This window comes from Lithobates pipiens, unplaced genomic scaffold (assembly GCF_037356315.1).
Source record: "Lithobates pipiens isolate NorthernLeopardFrog02 unplaced genomic scaffold, aLitPip1_a1.2 Scaffold_18, whole genome shotgun sequence".
Classification (NCBI taxonomy): domain Eukaryota; kingdom Metazoa; phylum Chordata; class Amphibia; order Anura; family Ranidae; genus Lithobates; species Lithobates pipiens.
The window spans coordinates 405,449,436-405,472,462 of NW_027507758.1; the positions used below are offsets into that span (position 1 = coordinate 405,449,436).

At 42.2% G+C, this 23,027-nt stretch overlaps 1 protein-coding gene across 1 annotated transcript; it reads right to left on the reverse strand.

Annotated features, from left to right (window-relative positions):
* Positions 1-3,091: 3,091 nt before the first annotated feature.
* On the reverse strand, positions 3,092-22,770 carry LOC143988391 (actin-like protein 6A). Its single transcript, XM_077487922.1, has 14 exons — positions 22,613-22,770; positions 17,562-17,638; positions 17,158-17,332; positions 16,399-16,499; positions 16,221-16,318; positions 13,780-13,874; positions 11,570-11,676; positions 11,395-11,484; positions 11,252-11,313; positions 10,975-11,089; positions 9,708-9,788; positions 7,877-7,972; positions 4,482-4,568; positions 3,092-3,580 (listed from the first exon to the last, which is right to left on the reverse strand). Exons 1-14 carry the CDS (start codon positions 22,635-22,637, stop codon positions 3,500-3,502), a joined length of 1,290 nt encoding a protein of 429 aa, XP_077344048.1. The 5' UTR covers positions 22,638-22,770; the 3' UTR covers positions 3,092-3,499.
* Between the last annotated feature and the right edge of the window lie 257 nt (positions 22,771-23,027).

Below are 23,027 nucleotides of genomic sequence, written 5' to 3' on the forward strand. Positions count from 1 at the left end.
TGCGCACGGGAGTCGACAAATTTGGCAAATCCATTCTTGGATTTGCCGCATTTAGTGCGCCTGCGCGCCGCTGTCTACGGTGCATGCGCCGTAGACAGCGGTGCCCATTTTCGGGCAAATATCTCCTAAACCATATAGGTTTAGGAGATATTGCTTGGACCTACAGGTAAGCCTTAATCTAGGCTTACCTATAGGTCCAAGTTGTTTGGAAGGGTTTACTTCCCTTTAATGTTGCAATGAACTTATTTTTGAAGAGTGGAAAAGGGTTGAAACCAGTCAGGACTGGTTTTGCAGTATCCCCCTTTTTATCCAGATGGGATCGATGCCCTTCGTTCATGCAAAACATTGATGTCTCTATACCAGGGGTGCCCAACCAGTGGCCTACAGAACCCTTTGATGTGGTCCACGACCTCCTGCTCTGGGATGGCGGGTTGGCAAGCCCAGATCATGAGTTGTCAACCCACCCTGCCAGAGTATCAGTGTTGTGAATAAAGGCGGCAGTAGAGGAAGCATAAGCCGATGCTTCCAGTACAGCACTGGCTTCTGTCACAGGCGGAGTGATCTCAAATGCACTCTGCCTGAAACAGCAACAGCTGGCGATACCTGAATGGAAGACTGTTATTAAGGTACTTCCTAAAATCACAGTGAATATATGGGCAGATCTGTTACGCAGTAGTTACTGGGCTGCTTTCAAACTGATCCGCAGCTGCAGCATAAAGCACCTGCGGGTTACCTGCACTGAGCCAGTTCCTGTTATTACATGCAGGTTTGGTGCACTCTCTTATAATGCAGCTAAACTCACAGGAAAGCCAAAGCTGCACTGCCTTGCACCCACGGTGTGGGGAAACCTCATCGTATCAGTGTGAAAGCAGCTTTAGGGCCCTTTCACATGACCAGTCTGACCAAGTCAGACTCTCCATTCACCTCTATGGAGCGTTAGATGTAAACTGCCTTTTGTCAGTTTACACCCGCATAACTCCAATCCGCTTATAAAACAAAACAAAAAACAAACACAGAAGGGGATCCGGGCGGATTAAAGGGCCCATAATACAGTAGAATGGGCTGTGTCCGTGTCTGCATACCCAGAGTGGCCACGGACCGGACATCTGCCCACTCTGCTCATTGTGGCCCATGACCAAGTCGCTCAAGTGGCCCTCATTGGGCATCCCTGCTCTATACCAAATGAATGTCTGTTGGAAGTGTGCATGAACGCCCCAGATACTATGATACATATATGGGGGACCTGCCCATTAATCACCTAATTCTGGGACAAAATTATTCAACTGCATCATAAACTGGTAAGAGATCAGATTCCTAATGATTCTCTAATTACACGGTTATCTATGATTAAAAAAAAAAAAAAAAAAAAAAAAAAAAAAAGCTTACTCTCCTCCACTTTTTAGCCGGAGCACGTACTGTTATATCCAGAAACTGGTGTAAACTGGGCACCCCCCTCTTGTTGACTGGACCTGTGAAATTGACTCCCTAAATCACATGGAACAGATGGTCTCCTGGGAAAACAAATCAGACACAATATTACGTGGAGTGTGGAATCATTTTAGATATTTGTCAGAATTCGCCACATACTTCTCTTAAGAGCCCTTCTCTATTCCATGACCCAGCTGTTTATATGCCAAGTGATAAAGGAAGCTCTGGGGGGGGGGGGGGGGGGGGGGGTATTGGGCTCCAGGTTCAGGGCTTCCTTCACCCCCCTCTTCCCTCCTTTCTTTTATTTTCTTTGCATCCATCGTTTGCTTGCTTACCATTGTCTAGTCGTGTGAGAATGTAATTGGCCTCATATTGCAGTTGCAGCCAATTTCTCCCAAAAAACTATATACCATAACTCCTTTGAATGCTTTTCAATTATCTTAAATTTGGTTCTTCATTATGCTCCCTTATAACTTGGGCCACTTTCACGCAGAGCAGATCCACACAGTGGACTCCGCTAGCTCAGCGGGAGATCGCTCCATTGATCTCCGTTGAGCCAGCGGATGACAGGTTCATCTCTGCTCACTGAGCAGGGAGGGACCCATCAGAACCCTGCTGATTTCTATGGCAAGATTGGACGAAAACAGACAGCATGTCAGTTTTCCTCAGATCCCATCCACCAGACGGATGGTGAACGTATCGCCATGCGTCTGTCTTGAGTGGATCGGATGGCAGACAGGTGTCAGCTAACACATCTCCGCTGACATCCGCCTGCCCATAGGAGTCAATAAGTGGCCCGGTTGGATCCACCTGAAAAAATGGACAGGTGGATCCGAGCGGGCTAAACGTGTGAAAGGGGCCTATTAATCCCTGATGTTCATGATATGTCACTACTCACCTTAACTGTTTGTATTACTATGTTTCTAATTTTGTGGCATTGTATTTGTTATCCATTTTGAAATGTTGCACTCCATTTACACATACCTTGTGTTCACTTTCCTTAATTTGGATACATAATGTTGTCTAGATAAGCCATTACATACCTCATGTAATCCTGCTTGTAAAAATGGATATGTTCTAATTTGTACTTTTTTATTCAAAGTAATTGCACATACAAAAACAGATTAAAACATAAAATATCACAAGGATCCAATATTAAAAAAAGTACATACCAAATAAAATGATATTCTACATTCCAGCATCTGTCTTGTACGCCTAGTTCCCCTGATCTAAAGCCTTGTATAAGTGCTATTATACTCATCGACTTGAGTGGTCATGATCTTGTGAGCCATCTACTCCCAGAGACAAGTTACTGATTCAGCTCAGGGCAAAACAGGCCTTTCACCTTTAAACACCCAGTTGTGGTGTCCAAAACACAGCTTATATAGATGAAAACACAGCAGCAGGCCATGCGGCTGGAAAAAATGATTATTTTCTGTAATTATAATAATAACCCATCATATTGACATTTTACTACAGGCTGTAGGGACAAGTTGACACATGTTGGGGTTGATGTACTAAAACTGGAGAGTGCAAAATCTGGTTCAGCTCTGCATAGACACCAATCAAAAGCTGTAATGTTCAAAACTTTAGGAGTTTAGCTGTTGCCTAAAGTTGACAATTTCGATATTAAGTTTTCTACAATAAAAAAAAAAGTAGTCAGTTTATGTTTAGGCAGTGACTTTAATATTCAACAATTCATTAGCATGTGCACCGATACGCTTAAAAAAACTGCAATAACATTTTAAATATTTTATTACAAAATCATTTAGGTTGGCATTATTAACCAATTCCTGTGGCCAACAAATCTTACTATATATCATTGTCTTCGGAAACAGCACTTTAAAAAAAAAAAAAAAAGGGGGGGGGGGGGAATGGGAGCTTCAACAGAAGCTTAAAAATATAGGCTATTGCTTGGAAACACATGCATGTTGTATGCATGTGTCTGGCAACCTGACAAATGTATATTGAGGAGTCAAAAGTATAAACTACAAAAGAAGTCCATGGGTTTCCTGAGTACACTAAAGCTATTTTATAAAAGGGCACAAGAAGAGTAAAGATCTGTAACAGGCTAAGGGCACTTTCTCTCCACACATTGCTTTCCTCCTTCTTCATATTCCTGTTTTGAAATCCACATCTGTTGGAAGGTTCCCTGTGTAAAAATCAGCAGTCAAATTGAAAGCAACATCATCCATGAAGATACAGTTTATAACTGCAGTGTGCCAATTTTAGGCAACTATTACTTTTAGCCTGAGATTTTGTTTTTGTATTTGAAAAGTCTAATGATCTGAGAAGGTCTAAAGCCACTCATAGACAAGGCACATACATTGGCTGAGTGTCACAAACATGTATCCTTGGCTCACCTGACCATAAAGGTTTATGTAGATGGAGCTGCAAGCATGGCCAGTCACCATGCAAAACTAGCTTATTTCAAGAAAAAAAGAATGACAACTGGTTAAAAGTTGATCGATCCAACGCTTCAGTCTGCTGCAGCCTTAGATAAAAGTTTGCGTTCCCGTTTTTTGCCCAGGTCAAATAATAAAAAAAATCGAATTGGTGGTTAGCCTAAGCACTATAGAACTGGAACCTCAGGTCAAAGTCATCTGCAAATGAAGCAAACTGTGGAGAAGTACACATCTATAGGCTTCTTTCCATGACTCACTAACACAGCACGTGCAGATTTTTATTTTCAGCAAGACAATGGCAATCATAGCACACCCTGGCCATTTTTAAATACACTATATTCAAAGACACCTGGACAGGTTTCTATTATGGAAAAAAAAAAATAAAAAAAAAAATAAAAAAAATAAAAACACACACAACAACACACACACACACACACACACACACACACACACAATCTATAAATTAAGTACAAAATTAATTTATTTAATAACCAAGTCAAGTTTGACTTTAAAATCTTAAACTAAGTAAACATTTTCAATGTTAAAAAATAAAAAAATAAAAAAAAAATGTATTACACACACACACACACACACACACACACACACACACACACACACACACACACACACCTCCAATCAATCACTCACCAGAGAAGCAAGGATAGAACCACCAATCCATGAGCTAAACCGCCTTTCCACTGTTGTGTTGTTTGCAATCAATTTTAACCTCATGCTCTGGGGGAAAAACATTACATGTGGTAATTATAAATACAGTTAAAAAAATTTAGCAATAATAACAGTAGGGTAAAGTCTTACAAACATTTTAATATGAAACATTATGGTAAGTTACATATTTTTATACAGTGCATTTATAAAGTATTCAGACCCCCTTCAATTTTTCGATGGTATGTTTCAGCCTAATAGTGTAAATCTTTTTTTTTTTCCCCTCAATCTCCACTCGGTACCCCATAATGACAACGTGAAAAACTGAATTTTAGAAAGGTCTGCAAACGTAGGAAAAACTAGGTAAATATAAATGTCTAAAAGGTGCTATTGACATTAAATTTTCATCAGGTCAGTAACAACCAATGAAATCCATAGATACAAATAAACTAAAACAAATAAGTTCAGAAATAAAATGAAATGACACATTCTTCCACACAAAACAGTCTTCAAAATCTTGAAGATTCCGTGGGTCTACACAAGTGGCCTTCAAACTTTATCCTGGCCCTTGGGGCACTATTCCTTCCACTGACACCAACAACAGGGCATAATTACTGCCATTGATAACAATAGGGCACTTTCCTCACTCTGAAAACAGGAGGACAGTGTTCTTCCCACTGACACAAACTATGGTGTAGAATTCCTTTTGCCGATACCAACAAAAGGGGCAAAATTCCACCCTTGAATACAAACGATGTAGCAAGGTTTACTCCCATTGACGCCAGGGAATCTTCTACTCACACTGGCTACAGTCTGGCCCCCTCAAAGTCTGAAAGACAGTAAACCGGCCCTTTGTTTATAAAATTCTGTTCTATGAACTCTGATCTTTAGTTCTTTCCATAGATTTGTATTTAAGTCACGCGATTGGCTGGGCAATTCTAGCAGCTTTATTTTCTCTTTCTTTGAAACCAGTTGAGAGTTTGGCTTTGTGTTTGGGATCATCGTCTTGCTGAAATGTCCACCCTCATTTCATCTTCATCATTCTGATAGATGGCAGATTTTTGTCAATGTCTTGGTACATTTTTCCATTCATCCTTCCTTCAATGATATGAAGTTTGCCAGTACTGTATGCTGAAAAACCGCCCCCACACCATGATGTTCCCACCTCCAAACTTCACTGTTGGTATGGGGGTATTTTTGGGGTGATTTGTAGTGCCACTCGACCTCCAAACATGGTGTGTATTATGGCTCCCAAAGAGTTAAATTTTGGTCTCCTCTGACCAGACTATATTCTCCCAGTATTTCACAGGCTTGTCTAAATGTTGTGCAGCAAACTTTAAAACGAGCTTATACATGCTTTTTCTTCAGCAATGGCATTTTGCATGTGGAGTATGCATACAGGCCATGGCGGTTGAGTGCATTGCCCATTTTCTTTGAAACAATTGTACCTGCTAAATTCAAGTTTTTCTGAAGCTCTCAAGTGATCCTTGGCTCTTGGACAACTCTTCTGATAATGCTTTTCACTCCTGTCAGAAATCTTGCGAGGAGCACCTGGACGTGGCCAGTTTATGGTGAAATGATGTTCCACTTCCAGATCATGGCCCCAACAGTGCTCACTGGAACATTCAGAAGTTTAGAAATCCTTCTGTAACCAATGCCATCGGGATGCTTTGCAACAATAAGGTCTCATGGAGAGAGCTCTTTGCCTTTACCCATCGAGTGATGTTTCTTGTGTGACACCTTTTTATAGGCCATCAGTTGAGACTGAACCAGCAGATATTAACCTCCCCTCCAAGTGGCAGGATTGCTTTCTAATTACTGATAGATTGCAGCTGGTGTCTTGGCTTTCTATGCCTTTTTGCACCTCCAATTTCTTCATGTGTTTAATACTTTTTCCCTGTCTCATTCCATTTTATCACTCAACTTAATCTCTGAACTTATTTGCTTTCTTTGTACGTATGGATTGCATGGGTTGTTACCGACATGTGGTAAATATTTCATGTCAATAGCACCTTTAGAAATATATTTACCTAGAAAAATGGTGATATGCTCAATACTTATTTTACCTGCTGTGTGTGTACATACACACACAAAAAAAAGTTTCTAACTTTTTCCCATTTACTTTAACAGTGGAAAAAAAGTTTAGTTTTAAAGTAAAGTAGAGTACAAACTTTGGGCGGCACAGTGGTGTAGTGGTTAGCACTCTCACCTAGCAGTAAAAAGGGTCGCTGGTTTGAATCCCAACCACGACACTACCTGCCTGGAGTTTGCATGTTCTCCCTGTGCCTGCGTGGGTTTCCTCTGAGTACTCCGGTTTCCTCCCACACTCCAAAGACATGCAAGTAGGTTAATTAAGATTACCTTGCGGCTAATTACCCAGCCAGGGCCTTTATCCAGGGGGCAAATGGGTATCAGCTCACGAGTAGATTCCTTGCATCGAGGGGGCAGGACACAAATCATATGCATAGGATAAGGATACCGTGTTCTCAGGTCATAAACAAGGACTAAGCGGTTTATCCAAAAGGAAAGAAGCTCACCATAGTGTAAATCCCCAAAAAATACCTTCATTTTAAAAGATAGTATTGCACTTGCATACGGAGCAGGATAAAAAGCAACACATGTTAAAAAAAGCCAGCCGGCTAACAAACACCCATCCTTCTGGGATCACAACACGATGACGTAAGCTGCGACGCAATGCGTCCGGAGGAGTGACATGCTGACGTCATCACCTTGTGATCCCAGAAGGACGGGTGTTTGTTAGCCGGCCTGCTTTTTTTAACCGGTGTTGCTTTTTATCCTGCTCCATATGTAAGTGCAATATTACCTTTTAAAACAAAAGGTATGTTTTTGGATTTACACTATGGCGAGCTTCTTTCCTTTTGTGTAAACCGCTTGGTCCGTTTAAGACCTGAGATCACGGTATCCTTATCCTATGACTGCGATTTGTGTCCTGCCCCTGCGATGCAAGGAATCTACTCGTGAGCGGATACCCATTTGCCCCCTGGATAAAGGCCCTGGCTGGGTAATTAGCCACAAGGTAATCTTAGCTTGCCATTTGGTAAGCACGCAGTCTATGTGGTGGTGGTACACTAATCTGTGGAGGTGTATGGGATTAGTCCCAAGTCTCTACAATTTCCAGGATATTCACACTTGCATGCGGTTGATGGACTTTTTGCAATTGCATGTATATGTAATTTGGTATCAATTTATTTGTATATATCAATTTGCTAATTTTATGGTTTAGCGCGGCTTTATTATACATCTAAGTATTGGTAAGCTGCAATAAATAAAAGGTTTGTTTTGGGGTTTACAAATGCTTTAACATCAGAGGTCTTACTAAACTTCTAGGGTAGAACAAAGAATGATCACAATTTACATACCGGAGGGGTTTTCTGTGAGAGTTCTCTTGTAAGCCTGTCGGTAAATCCTTGTAATAATGTATTTCCTCCTGCTACAATCACGCTCCCGTACAATCCCTATTCAGAAAAAAAAAAGTTAAAATAGCAACATTTGACATTCTCAAATTAATTTAATCATTTTTGTCACAATTAACTGAAGAGTAGTAATGTACTTATGAATTAGCTTGAAGTCCATCATTGTCAATGTATGAGGTGGTATCAAAATGTAATGACTTTCATTATCTGCTGTTCATGTGAACTTACAGAAAAGGGTCTAATGCATTTATAGTCTAACTCCATCATTGTGCACTTCTATTTTTCATATTGCACCAGGCGAATCATGAATGAGAGGTTCAGATAATGAACAGTGATTGAGTTTCTGAGGAAAGAAAGTGGTTTTGATTCTTGAGGTCCATACAAGCCTGAAGAATATGGTGATGTAATAATGGACATGAGAAAGGTAGGTAAAGAACTTTTTTTTTTTTTAAATGGGGGGGGGGGGGGGGGGGACTGAAATTGTTGACAAGCAAGGGAATGGTCATCCATCAATGTCAGTGAACAATGACAACTTAAGCAGGCTTAATGGGCTCATTTGAGTTAAAAAGATACATCTGGTATGATGAAGACATCATTCTCATGGACTTCTTGCATAAAAGGTGCAACAGTCAACCAATGAAACCTACACTGGTACACTTTGAAAACCTGGATCAGGAAGAATGACATTTATGCCATATCTTGGCGCGCACACACACACACACACCTCTAATGCCACAAGTCAGGTCATTGCCAAAATAGGTCCCATATCACCACAGATTTGGCACCAGCAGACTTCTGTTTGGGTCTATGAATATCCATGGCACAAGATTTGGGGACCAACAGAAAATTAAAACCACTCTGAAGCAGTGGAGCAAAAGTAACTCTCCAAGTATCTCCAAGGACACAGATGACGAAACATTTTGCCTAGAGTTCTACTCAAATAAGGGCCACCTGTTTGACAACTGTTTTTTCACAGACTAAATGCACTCACTAATTAAACTCCACATTGCTATTATTTTGAATGTGCCCCTTTCAATTAATGATTTCATTATACAGAAACAGCAGCATGCATGCCATGACTGTTGGATTTTTTGGTTTTCCATTACTCTACCACACCTACTAGTAAATTATTTCCCATGTAGAAATATAATTTATACCAAAAACAGTGATTGATCTGGTTAGTGATGTTGGATTGCTATTATTTTGAACACAACTATGTTCATTGCTTGCATCTCTGTATAATTACGGTATAAGTTCTACAGTATAGGTCAACAAGCGTCAATTGTTGATACCCCTTTGTAACTAGTACTCAGTCTGGCTAAATTCTCCACCCCAATCCTAAGCTTTACCCCATCCATAAGCCTGATTTTTACCCTATTTCTAAAGGGCCCCTGTATTGAAAGTAAACGCAGAATGCCACCACTGAGCGATTGAAAACAGTTGTTTTTTATGGATTCAATACTTTGAGTTAATGACACAAAATGCAGGAAGTGAGACTGTGACAACTTGGCCCCCATTATTGTTTTTAGAAGAAAATGTCAGCAAAGCCAACAGCATATGATTTCTGTACAAGAACCCCGGTTAGGCACTGTGCGGTTTTCGAGCAAGGTCAAACTGCAGTAGCTGAATTCCTCCCCTTTCTGCTACACCCCCAACATACCCAAGAAACAGTACTAAACTGCTGAAAGGAAACTACATTAAAAAACAACACAGTAGGCCTTTTAAAATGTTGCTAATCTTGTATGCATTAGAAGAAATTTAATTTTGGAATACTTACCGGTCTGATGTCAATATCACACATTCCAACACTCGTTGTAACAACATGGCTGACACCAAGCATGGTGTTGCCAGACAAGCCCTATAGAATAGATTGCAAACCATATTAGAATATTTATAAACCGCATTTAATTTTTGTGGAGGATAAACCCTTATTCTCCAGAAACATGGACAAATATAGGTTTTCCACCAATATGCAAACTACATTCACAGTCCTCTAATGACAAAGTTAGACTAGGATGTAAAAATATGTACTTGGAAGTCCACGCCGTGCTTTAAGCTGTAAAAACAATATACTCTCATTTACACAGCCTAAAGTAGAGATGCTGGGTGTAAGTCTTGCTGCAGTATTGCCAATGTATGCGTGTTTCACAGATTCTTGCAATATAGGACCCTCCAATTAAGTATTTTGTTCAATATCCCCAATTTTCAATACCTAACAGTGTGTGATTTTTCTGCATGCAATTTTTACATTTACTATACTCTGAGGCAACTATACTTTTAACAAACAGCAGTTGGCTACTTTAAATAAAGCAGCACAGTTTCTCAGAGAAAACCAAAGTGTCCGGTTGCAGCCTTAAAGGAGAAGTTCGCCTTTGGAACAGGTTACCCGTTCAACCCATTTTTAGGGTCTGCGCCTTCTCTCCCCAATCCACACTTTACTGTGACAGCAGGCGGGGGGATCCTCTCCACTGTCACAATTGTAAAACAGCATGGCAGTGTGGGACTCTGCCCGCACAGCTGCATCATTCATTCACAGTTTCCTGCAAATCAATAGACTACAAGTACCATCATCCATTGCAGCTGACAGTTTGTACTTCTCAATGAACTAAGAGGGTGCTGGCGAGTGCTCTCCTAGTTCATAACCTTCCTGCTCTTGGAAGTACGGGCAGACATCTATTCTGACAGTCTGCAGATTCCTGACATTGCATCCACAATCTGCTGATCATGGATGCAATGCAATTTCAGCCAATTCATTTTACTAGGCTGCACTACATTTGGAAACGCGCTGCAGCCAGATCGCATGGAATTTCTGTAACATGCAATCCAGTGCAGGCCTGTTTGTGACCTGGGTTTGGGGTGGTGTTAACACTGCACTAACATCCGCTGCAGAACGCAAGGGCAGTTTTGAATGCAGTGTGGTAAACACGCTCAGAACGTGGGTTTCCCCCACCGCGTTCTGGTGTGAACCAGTCCTAAAGACTACTGCTATGCAGCTCTGGCTAAAAGATTGAAAAGTAGCAACATACACAGGTTAATAATCTCACCTTAACATTTGAAGGATCAAATAATCCTTCAGGAATTTTCAAACGTTCCGCTCCAAAGTCACAATTATAACCGTTAGGATACTCATAATGGACTGTAGGCATCTGAGCTGCTACCCTAGAGAAACAAGACAACATTTTGTGCTGAATAAGGCTGTCCGCGCCACTAAGACACTAAGGACAGACATGGGACCTCTTTTGAAGATCACTTGTAATAAAAGCATGTGGTATCTTGTAAACAGAAAATGGTTTTGGACCACTGACATGACTGCTAACTTACTGTTCATCATAGGTGGAGTCTGACACTTGAAGCACAGATGCCTGGAAATCCTGAATCACACTCTGAAAAGGGTAAAAGATGGATTTAATGCTGTATACTGTAAACTTAAGATAATGGGGACCACACAAGCATGTCTTACTTACACTGCACATATAATTATGCCAGGAGCGAGTGACCTGAGGTAGTTTCTCTTTTTTCTTCCAATTGGCTGGTGCTCCTTCCCGTACTGGTTCCTAAAGAACACAAAGCCATGATGACCCCTGATGAACACACACCATCTCTATATTAGAAGACTATTAGGTGACCAGTTTATTTTACCTTTGAAGCAATCATGTATGGGGGAATCAGATCCACGTTCATCTCTTGAAATAACTCTCTGCATTGCATAGTAATGAAGTCGCCAGCAAGCGGAGATTTTACAATACCTGCCAAAACAAGCAAAAACAAGATTAACCACTTGCCCTCCGGAAGAGTTACCCCCCTTTTATGACCAGGCCATTTGTTGCAATGCGGCACTGCGTTACTGCATTAATCAATTATATTTTGGTACATCGTCGTAGGACCGTGCAATTGTCAGTTAAAACAACAGTGCCGTATCGCAAAAAATGGCCTGGTCAGAAAGGGGGTAAAACCTTCTGGGGCTGAAGTGATTTTAAAGGGCAAGTTCACCTTTACAGAAAATCTGTAGGGTGAACTTACACTGGACCCCCAACACCTCTGGTCCCGCTGACCTGGATCCCCAGGATCACCCGCTGTGAGACATCGGATCACCGCTTTACCAGTCCAGGAATTAGCAATCCCCATGGCTTAATCTCCCAAACGTACCTCTCTGCATGTACGGAAAGGAGGCATTATAATTGGTTTGCACCTTCACATGGACGTTGCTGACCAATCAGAACCCATCTAGCCTGTCCTATCAGCGCTGGGGAAGAGGAGAGAAAGCAGCGGGGCTTTCAAAACGCCAGACCAGTAAATTGGCGATCAAATGTCTCACAGCGGGTGATCATGGGATTCCAGGTCAGTGGGACCGGGACCATCTGTAAAAGGTGAACTTACATTTTAAGCTATATTTCAGGGGGCCTGAAACTCCCAGGGTGATTCTGCTTGGAATTCACCAATAAAAACATAATTTGACTCCGCCCTGTTTTATGCAAGGAAAATGATTCTACTGAAATGAAAAGGCGCAACATCTCTTCAGTTTACTCAACTAAAAAGGTTAAATTGACTATCATCTACCCAAATTATATACAATAGTGGGGCGCGTCCCAAAAAATGTGGCAAGATCTGGCAAACCCATATCGATGTTCTTAGGTAATGTGGCCTGGCATACCGACACTGGAACTGGATTCCCCCCCCCCCCCTTACATTGGGACTTGCTAGCCTGATATGTATAATGCCTAAATATACTAATTATGGTACTACTGTAATAGGTGTGGGTGACTAAACCATGCATGTGTGCGTCAGTACATGTTCTGTGTTAGCACACCTGACAGTGTGTAGTTTAGTTCTTTCAGTTAACAAAACTAAAGAGTGTTAAAAGATAGCAATTCCATCCTCGCTTAACTAAAGAATCTTTGGGAGATTAAAGCGGGAGTCCGCGTTTTTTTTTTTTTGTTTTTTTAAAAGCCAGCAGCTACAAATACTGCAGCTACTGACTTTTAAAATAGTGACACTTACCTGTCCAGCGCGCCCGCGATGTCGGCACCCGAAGCCGATCTCTTGATCGTCTCTCGGGTGCTGCCGCCACCATCTTGGGTATGGGAATCATTCGGCTTCATTTCCCGGTTCCCTACTGCGCATGCGCGAGTCGTGCTGCGCAATGAGGATGGACCCGCTGCCTCTGGGATCTGTGCGTTTCCCAGCAGGCAGCGGGGGACTTTCGGAAAGGGGCGTAATCTACGCCCCTTTCCGCAGAGAGCTATCCAGGAAGTGGGTGCAGATACCTGTACTGTACAGGTACCTGCACCCCCCTCCCCCCTGAAAGGTGCCAATTGTGGCGCCGGAGGGGGGGGGGGATTCCAATGAGCGGAAGGTCCACTTTAGGGTGGACCTCCGCTTTAAGGACATACAAATTATCCCAGGTATGACAAGCAACCTGTCCCATAGTGTTATACATTTTTGGAGACACTATTTTTTTTTGTATAAGTGACTCTAGCCACATCCTTGTGTCTGGTGATAAAATGGTGTATGCTGCGACATATAGTATATAAACAGAGCAGTCATTCAGTATAGGAATCTAGGCATTTCTATTGCCAACTAGTCTTTGAAAATCTCAGAACATGAATTCAAATAACGCACGCTAGCGGTAACTCTGTATTACAGGGCATGCATGAAATCCCAATGTGCCTCTAGAAGGTGTATAATAAGCAGAATAAATAGTTTCAAGCAGTTATTTTGCTAATACATAAAAATAGAGAAAGCAAATGCACACTCATGCGTGGGTTAATGAAGGTCAGGACAATTGCACTGGCAACATACAAGGGCGTTCCACCGTCTCCAGATACAGTACTGCTACTGGCTGCTCTTACCTTGTTGAAGTACATATCCATCATGGACTGGAATGGCTGTAGTATGTGTGGACCCACTATCCAAAATCAGACCTGTAGATCGACCATTAGCAAATCTAATTCTGGAGTCAAGAAATTATTTGTTGCAGACAGTACAGATGAACTTAAAACACATGTAAACCCAATCATTAAAATCTCATTAAAGGTTCAACATTTTAAAGCGGTAGTAACCCTCCGGCTACATAGGTGGGTAGGAGTGCGAGGACGTCACTCCTGCACATGCGTGCAGGAGCCGCCATTTACAGCACGACATGCCGGACCTTCAGAGCACATGTGCCAGTGACATCACCGACTGCATGCACTCTGAAAGTCTTCTAAACAGTGCAAGGTTAGGTGATATTCACAGTACCTTCAGGTAAGCAATATTATAGGCTTACCTGTAGGTAAAAAGATGAAAAAGTGGGTTTACTACCACTATAATGCCATTTCAAATGCCATTTTCAATATTTGTAAATGTGTAACTTTAAAATGTAATTACAATTTCAAAATAATTTTTTTTAAATTAACCATTAAAATAATATCTGGTGAGCCTATAATAAAGGTCCCTGTTCAGGCACTTAACGCTATAAGGTGGCACTTTGGCCACATCTCCCAAATGTTCTCCCATTTCGTCACCCTCTCCCAGTGGAAACTACAAGCAGCCATGCCAGCGCACATTGCACAGGTACTATATGTTCCATAGATGACCCCACCTCAGGTGCCGGTCTTGATTTTCATAGTTCATTTTCCCCTGACTTTAGATTCGATTTTAGGGCTCATGCACACAGGATGTTTTAAAAATGGCAGCGCTAAAAACAGCAGGTTTTTTTGTTTTGTTTTTGCATCAAGGCGCATTTTTTTCCATAATAAAAAAACAAAAAAAACACAAACAACACGCACACACACTTCCTATAATGTAAAAACGCCTAGAAACGCCAATCGCGGCTTGGCGTGTTTTTTGTTTTTTACAGCTCTCTTTACTGCTCCTGGAAGCACAGGCTGTCGTTTTTTCTACTGCCCCTAAACGCTTATACCTCCAAACACCTCTGGCAGTTTATGGACACATAGGGGCTTTTAGAGGCAGTTTAAAAAAAAAAAAAAAAAAAAAAAAAACACACATCAATCTCTCCTAACAGCAGCTGTAAAAACATCCTGTATGCATGACCCCTAACAGTCCACACTGTACAGCAAAATTGCCAATTAGATATTTGAGGGAGGGGGGGGGAACATTTACACTGCCCCCTCCCAAAACCATACCAGATTTTGAGGGGAACCCCCGACTTCAGCACTTTAACCACTTCCCGCCCGCTGAACGTCATGGACTTTGGAGTTGAGGTATCTGAATGATTATTACCTGCAATGTAAAAACAATCATAGTGGCTGTTCAGGGTCCCCTCTAGGTGCTTCTACCAGCTTGCCCCTGCGATCGGTGGCCATTTCACATAGAGCTGACTGGGGATCAAATGGTCCCCGGCCATTTATATGACCTTCGGAGGCTGTGCGTGATGTTATGACGTCACATCCGACCCCGGAAACCTGGAAAAGCTGAGATTGCTTTGTTTTTAATTTATTTATTTTTAGATCCAGCCTAGAGGAGAGAGGAGGCTTTCCAGCCTAGAGGAAAGATGTGGGGTCTCTTAATGTAAAGAGAACCCGTCATGGCCTATTCCAAGGGATGTTTGTAATAGGAATAAAAGTGTTACACTTTGGTTTATAAAAAAAAAATTAATAAAAAAAAAAACGTAAAGCTCCCCCGTCCCCGCATGCTGACATGCAGAAGCGAATGCATACATAAGTTGCGGCCGCATATGTAAATGGGGGTCAAACCACAAATGTGAGATATCGCCGTGAACGTTAGAGCTAGAGCAATAATTCTAACCCAAGACCTTCTCAGTCACTCTAAACAGGTAACCCGTAAAAAGTTTTAAAATGTCGAATACCCCCACAACCACCACCCAGGGTTGTAGGGAAGGGGCCCTTGTCCCCATCAATACTTTATGCTCTCCTCTATCATTACAGGACATTACATTCCTCCTGCATGTTTATTTCTTTTTTTTTTTTTTATAATTTTACCATGACTCAACCGCACTGCAAATGCCTGCCAGAGCATATGCGGAGCGTTACCATAGACTTGGAAGGAATTGAAAGGCTTCAAACTCCTCCAGACTCTACATGAGGCTTCAATTTTGAAGAAACACCAACGCTTCAAGTTTGCATAATGTGAAAAGCACTATGTGCTGTCTATAGTATCATTTGCATAGGTGTCTGAGGAGCATTAAAATGCCTGCTTTCAACGTCAGTCTGAACTTAGCAAAAAATAAATAAAAAATTGAAAATCAGAACACCGTTCCTCAATAACATCCCTGAAATGCATCAAATGTTAGCACCAAATGTTAGCTTTTAAAACACTGGAAAAATGATACGCAGTGAGAACAGCAGTTTTGCAGAGGAAGAACGCTGGAATATTGTAATGCTCAAACATCAGCTCTGTCAGCTTCTCTCGTTTTGCTCTTGTATTCCACTGAAACAAAATAAACACAGCTATTAAAAAATATATTCTTCATCACATGAAGAATTGGAACTACAGACAAATTTACTTACAGCAGCCTCAGACATCAACACCGGATGTAAACTGGCTTCTGACTTGATGTGCGTTTTGTAAGTGTGGTCTAAAATAGCTTGAAAACTGTCCCAATCTTCAACTAGGAGAAAAAACAAAAGAAAAAAAAATGGTAAAACTAACTTCTTTCAAAAATACCATTGATCTCCTAAGCAAAAAAAAAAATTGTGATTCTCATTTTAGCCAGAATCGTGCAGCTCTAACACTACCCAATTTCCTTTGCAAAATAAAGAATGCATAAAAAAAAAAATAATAATAATATGTTGCAGCCTAAACAGGTTCCTCAAATGGCGGTAGTAAGAACTAACCGAGTTTGTCACACGTCGGTGCAGATACCAAAACCGCCGCAAATCCTTGCCTGAATTAGATTTTAAAAAGGAACTACTGGTAGAAAATGGTTGTAAATGTTTTGAGTTCCCCAGACTTGACATTTTACTAAAAGCTCTCTCGGTTGCTCAAGTAGATTTGTTTCCCCACATTTTTATATTGTTTCCATTTCTATATATGTTTTTTGTTTAAAGCATTTTCTAATAGACAATTCCGCAGAATCTATCTGGGTAGGATTTTGGTGCTCAGTATTGAGCATTCTCACAGATTTGGCCAAACTTGTCCATGTGTCAGTCTTGCAGCAACAACATTTTGCAATCAAAAATCTTCCAAACACCCAACCACTAAATAATGACATACTGTACATGTAACCCAAATAGATGCAAACCATCAGTGACCTAGCAATAACTTACTCATTCCATTTTTGAGAGGTGAAAAAGCCTCCATGTTTTCTCGTGGTACCCTGAGTGCATTTGTATCAATGTAATAAGTAGGACTTCTTGATTTATTTGGTTCTCCATCAGTTTCCATCTGTGTGCTTCCATCTTCTCTATCAAGTACCACACCAATCGTTGTAGGAAAATCTACCTGCAATGATCATATTATGCTTTAGAACCGAAGGAAAACTTTATTTAAAATATCTATATAGATAGTTGAAAGACACAGAAGAATATATAGCTGCAGGCACATATCTTCATGCAAGTCATTTAATAAGGCTCCGAGTGGAAAATACCTTGAAATGATGGGTTTGAAATGTAAGATTTCAGATATACATGACAAAAGATATCTGATCACAATAACTGCTTTTTCAACTTACCTTTGGACAATCTTCTCCTGCATACCCGGCACGTACCGAAAACGAGCCAATATCAAACACCAAGGCTCCAACTTCATCTAAATTAAAAACAGAAGCATACAGTATTTTTAAAAAAAAATTTAAATGCCCCAACTGCAGCAAAAACTAAAATGCGTTGTACATTGAAGCAAGGATCAGACCTCTCACCGGGCTGCTAAGCACTGTACCATATCTATGAAAAAGCAACACTGGGGAGGAGTTTTGCAGCCCACAGAGATACCTGGGAACAATCCCAATAACAGTCAGTAAAGGCAGAGAGCACAAGGTTTCTGGCAGGATCAACATTTTTGAAGATGTAAAACAGACATAACAAAAAGCTTTCAATGGTATATTTGAAAGAAGTTGGGATTTGAAAAAAAATAAATAAAATATGTATGAAAATAAACCTTCATACTTGCCTCTATGCTGCAGAATCAGTGCAATGCTTTAGTTGTCTCGTGCTGGCTCTAAGACGGAGCACTGAGTGATCACGAGTGCTGATTGCTCAGAGCAGAGTTTAGTGACTGTCAGTCACCGCTCTCTGTTCTGCCCCTCCAGAACTCACTGGAGTGCTGGGCTAGAGAGGTGCAGACATAGCTGGCTTCAACTCTCAGCTGTGCGCTGGAAGCTGAAGCCAGCTGTCAATCAGGCAGCTGAGTGGATCTTGTCAATATGATCGGGATCCATCCAGAGCCTGGAGTGGCTCTGCCGCATCAGCTGAGAGCGAGATATAGCACATGGTCAGCTGATTCTGGATCACAGAAGAGCAAATGTAAGTGCACTCATGTGACTCACAAGAGAAGTATTTATGTAATGTGGTAATCCATATTAACACGTGTCCAAGTATGTTACACTGCAATGCGATGCGATCCTACAGTATGCAGTGGAAGCCAATGCTCACACATAGCAGGGTGTCACAATGCATATGCCACGGCAAAAAAAAGGGTCAAACGTGCTGGCACCATAATGAATGTGTTGCCTTAACGCAATGCATGTATCCACTGCACCGGACCGAAAAAAGGTGAACCCAAATAGAATGTCTTTGGCATTCCAGCAAGGTGGTCTGCATGCCATAATTCCTGATTCTTCTACAACCCACCCCTGCATTCTGCATAATATAAAACAGTGTGATGGCCAAGCTGACTGCACAGAACAGCAAATAGAACTAAAATATACAAGATTTTAGTAATGAAAATAGTAATCCTTAGCAGTAATCAGCATGGATTCATAAGGAATCCTATTTAATTTGTTCATAAACGACCTGGAGGATGGGGTAAACAGCTAAATCTCTATTTGTGGACAATACTAAGCTAAGCAGGGTAATAACTTCTCTGCAGGGTGTGGAAACCTTGCAAGAAGATCTGAACAAATTAATGGGGTGGGAGTTTAACAAGACACGTGGCCACTTATTAAAATGAGAAGAAAAGAGGTTTAACCTTAAACTACGTAGAGGGTTCTTTATTGTAAGAGCGGCAAGGATGTGGATCTCCCTTCCACAAGTGGTGGTCTCAGTGGGGAGCATAAATAGTGTCAAAAAAATATTAGATAAGCACCTGAATGACCACAACATACAGGGATATACAAGGTAATACTGACATATAATCACACACATAGGTTAGACTCGTGTCTTTTTTCAACCTCACCTACTATGTAACCACATAGATCTCAAGAGACACAAGATGCCCTTGGGTGGTTTACCTGCCCAAGTCAAAAGTACCAGTTTTTGAAGGACTGATCCATTATTGTGCCAGATTTGTTGCTTGCCAAAATCTAAAACACCTTGTAAAACATGCCAAACAAAAAGATTTCAGAATCCAATGTAGTAAAAAAACCTGGTAGCATGAATGACACATTTGTAGTTGGTAACCAACCAACACACAGCATTTGAACAGAGAAGCATCTCTGGAAGTTATTTTAAAATATTGAAAACCAAGTCCTATGATTTTTTTGCCAATGTGACCCAAGTATTATGGTTTACAGACACAGGTCTCACTCAAGAATGCTTATATTTACGCTTTCTAAATAAAGCTACCTGTGCTCAGTTGGTGAACTCTTACAAAGGGATTTCAGGGTGCAGCAATAGATTTGCCCCCCTCCCCAGCAGCACATGACCATCTTTCCTTTATTTCCCCACCATTCTATTCAGCCATCAGGAGGGAGCCCTGTGTAAGCTCACAGTTGTCCCAGTCAGGGCTAACGAAGCAAAGTGAGCCACACAGTCATATTCTGAAGTACCGATTATTTGCAGTGGCTAGATGGTAATGTAGGGCACAGAAGGAAAGGCAAGTATGGCCTGCTGCAAAAAGGAGCAACCTGATACTTTGCCCTGTATGGTTAAATCACCAGTTTTCTTTAATAAAGAACTCTACGTTTTTATTGACAAAAGGAAACCTGGTTTGGGCCAACGTGATCCAAAGGATTACTTACAGTCAGGGCATCGACAGAGGGGTACCACCAGTCTTGTAGGGGGTCCGACACACAGAAGGGCACAGACAGGGAGGGGGATTGGTGCAGCGGGGGTTATTTAGAGGAAGAATGCCCTGTGCGGCTCTCTACGGCAGCTGAAAGCCGGTTTCTCCCTATCTCACTCCCGCTGGCTTTCAGCTGCTGGAGGGGGACCCCCACAGGGAATCATTCCTGTAATTGCCCTCCTACTGTGTGCAGTGTACAGATAGCTCATGCACAAATTACGGCAGCATAAATATGGTTGGCATTTATATGTAAATCGCAGGGCATGTGTATGTAAAATTGGGTTGGCATCTAAAAACCCGCTGGGATTCATATGCAAATCACACCCCCTCCTCTGCATGATGCCCCCCTGCCTTGCATGGTGAGCAGGTGAAGGAGCTGGTAAATATGTCATATGCCAGCCCCTTCCTTTTCTGAATGGACAAAGAAGGTAATCTGTACCGATCACTCCCGTTTCTATTAATAACTAAAAACGTAATAAAATGTGTTTACTATGCTTTAGTTTCTGAATGAACTGGAGCTTGTCACCTATTAATTCACCTTTGTTGTAGCTGAGGCTACAGAGAAAGGAACTGAGGAAATCTGTGTCCTCATTTCCTCTGTCTCAAAGGTGAGATGTTAGGGGTCTGTTTAGACCCCTGATAATTCACCTTGGCCTCCAAGCACTCCCTGCCTTGCAGTTGCATGTACACAAAGAGGCAGGGATGTTCATGAGATTGTTGACCTACTATTTACAGCACTGCTGGGCACTCACGTGACCTGCTGGAGCTCCTCTTCCCCACTCCAAATACTGCAGAGGGAGGGGCCGAGATCCCTGCTGACGGCAGCCCCATTCTGGCCACTGATGCCAGCCAGGAGGAGAGGTGAAGATCTCCAGCGGGTCATGTGAGCGAACAGCGGCACTGTAAATAAGGTATTTGACAATAAAGTTACAAAAGGAAACACAGTGGATATATAATCTTTATATAAAAACGGATTACAAGTGTTTAGAGGGGACTTTAATAGGGCTTATTTTAAGGGTAGGGCTTATATTGCAACCCTCCCCAAAAATCACGCTAGATCTTATTTTTGGGGGAAACACGTATGTAACCTAATCCAGCAAGATATCAGCAATGATACCACAGTCACTTGTCAGAATCTTTTGCCGTGTGTCCATGCATGTGCTCTCCATTCATTCCTGCAGACAGTCTGTGTAAGGTGGAGCACAACCTCTCCATAGGAACGAATAAAGATACGGCTCACAGGTCCAGCTCAGATGATTCAGGGCCCATTCCCACCAGATAAGGTGGGGCTGCTTTAGGCAGCTGGCTATTCCACTACAGGAAAAGGTAAAACGCCTGGTCTCATCTGCCAGGTTCACACTACTACGCTCTGGTGGTGTGCGCTGTAAAAAACAAAACAAAAAAAAACCGACATGCACTACTTGTTTCTAGTCCAGCGCAATGCAATCCACCGCCTTTCACCGCGCAGCTAGCAGTTGAATTTTATGCGATGTCTGTGTGACATCTCAAAGTTTTAAAAGAATTATCCAAGATTGGTACATGAGCACTGTAATTATTAAACTGGACTGCACACCAGCCATTAAGGATGAGCTCTGGCATGGTCGCACACCCCACGTGCAGAGCCCGCCAGGAAGTCAGCACTGCACTAATCATGGGCAGTGAGACATTTCCTGATCTCTGCAGCTAATGTCTCACTGCTTGTGATTAGCGCAGCGCCGGCTTACTGACAGGCTCTGCATGTGGGGTGCGCGAACACGCCAGCGCACATCCTTACCAGCCATTGTGTTTTAATCTATTTTGTAAAAAGCTTATATAACGTTATGTGTCTCCTTTTGTAACTTTGTCAAAAATACCATATTTACACTGCCACTGGGTGCTCACGTGACCCGCTGGAGCTCTTCTTCTCTGCACAGAATTCTGAGAAGGGAGGGCTGAGATCTCTGCTGTCAGCCCGCTCCGGGCACTGTGATGAACTGAACCGCACACCAGCCATTGGGGTGGATCTACCTAAGGTTTGGATTGCAAAATCTGGTGCAGCTCTCAATAGAAACCAATCAGCTTCCAGGTTGTTGTTTTTTTGTTTTGTTTTTTTTGCCAAACCTTAATTGAAAAAGGTTAATTTAGAAGCTGATTGGCTACAAGGCACAGCTGCACCACATTTTGCTCTCCACTTTTTGTAAATAAACCCCATTGTGTTGTAATGCATGGGCTGGTGTGAACATACCCTCAGACATAAGGTGCTGCAGCATATCATCAGTGATATGTGAATGAATAGGGGGCAGGGGGGAGTAGACTTGTGGAGGCAGCACACCTAGGTACTAAGAAGGATCAGCATGGCAGCCAGGCAACTAGCATTATCAGGAGGAGGAGGAGCTAGCTGGGACATCCCCTAGGAAAGGTCTCCTTTACACCCACTGTGACTGACCAGGAAGGCAGAAGAGCTGACACTCTACTCTATACCTAGACCATGGCTCATGGTGGGGGTTCTGCTCCATTGCAGCTCTAATATGAAGAAAAAAAAGAACAAGGACCGGCATGGAGCTTATGTGTGTTCTCTCTCACCTCCACCGTATACTCCTCCGCTCATCTCCAGCTTGTATACCGATACCGGCCACTACCGGGACCCTACACTCCAATCACACAAGCCGGGAGCCGCACGCTAAGCGCCAACAATGGGCTCAAGGACCTGCGGTGACATCACAATCATGTGACCGGCTCCGGGTGTGGGAGGTGCTTAGAGGTCGCAGCGTGAGCCGTGCTGGCTGCGTGCGCTCTGTATGGTTGTCTCGGTGTGGGCGGAGTAAACACTTACACTGCTGGTGCTGAATGAATAGTCCGTGCTTGTAGTTCTCTCTATGTGTTATAGAGCCATAGGGCGTTTATTTCTCCTTGTGTGTGTTGTAATGAACGTCTGTATGGGCTCACGTTCCGTCTAGTCACAGAGCCGAGTCTCCCCAGCGCAGTGGGTGGCACCAGT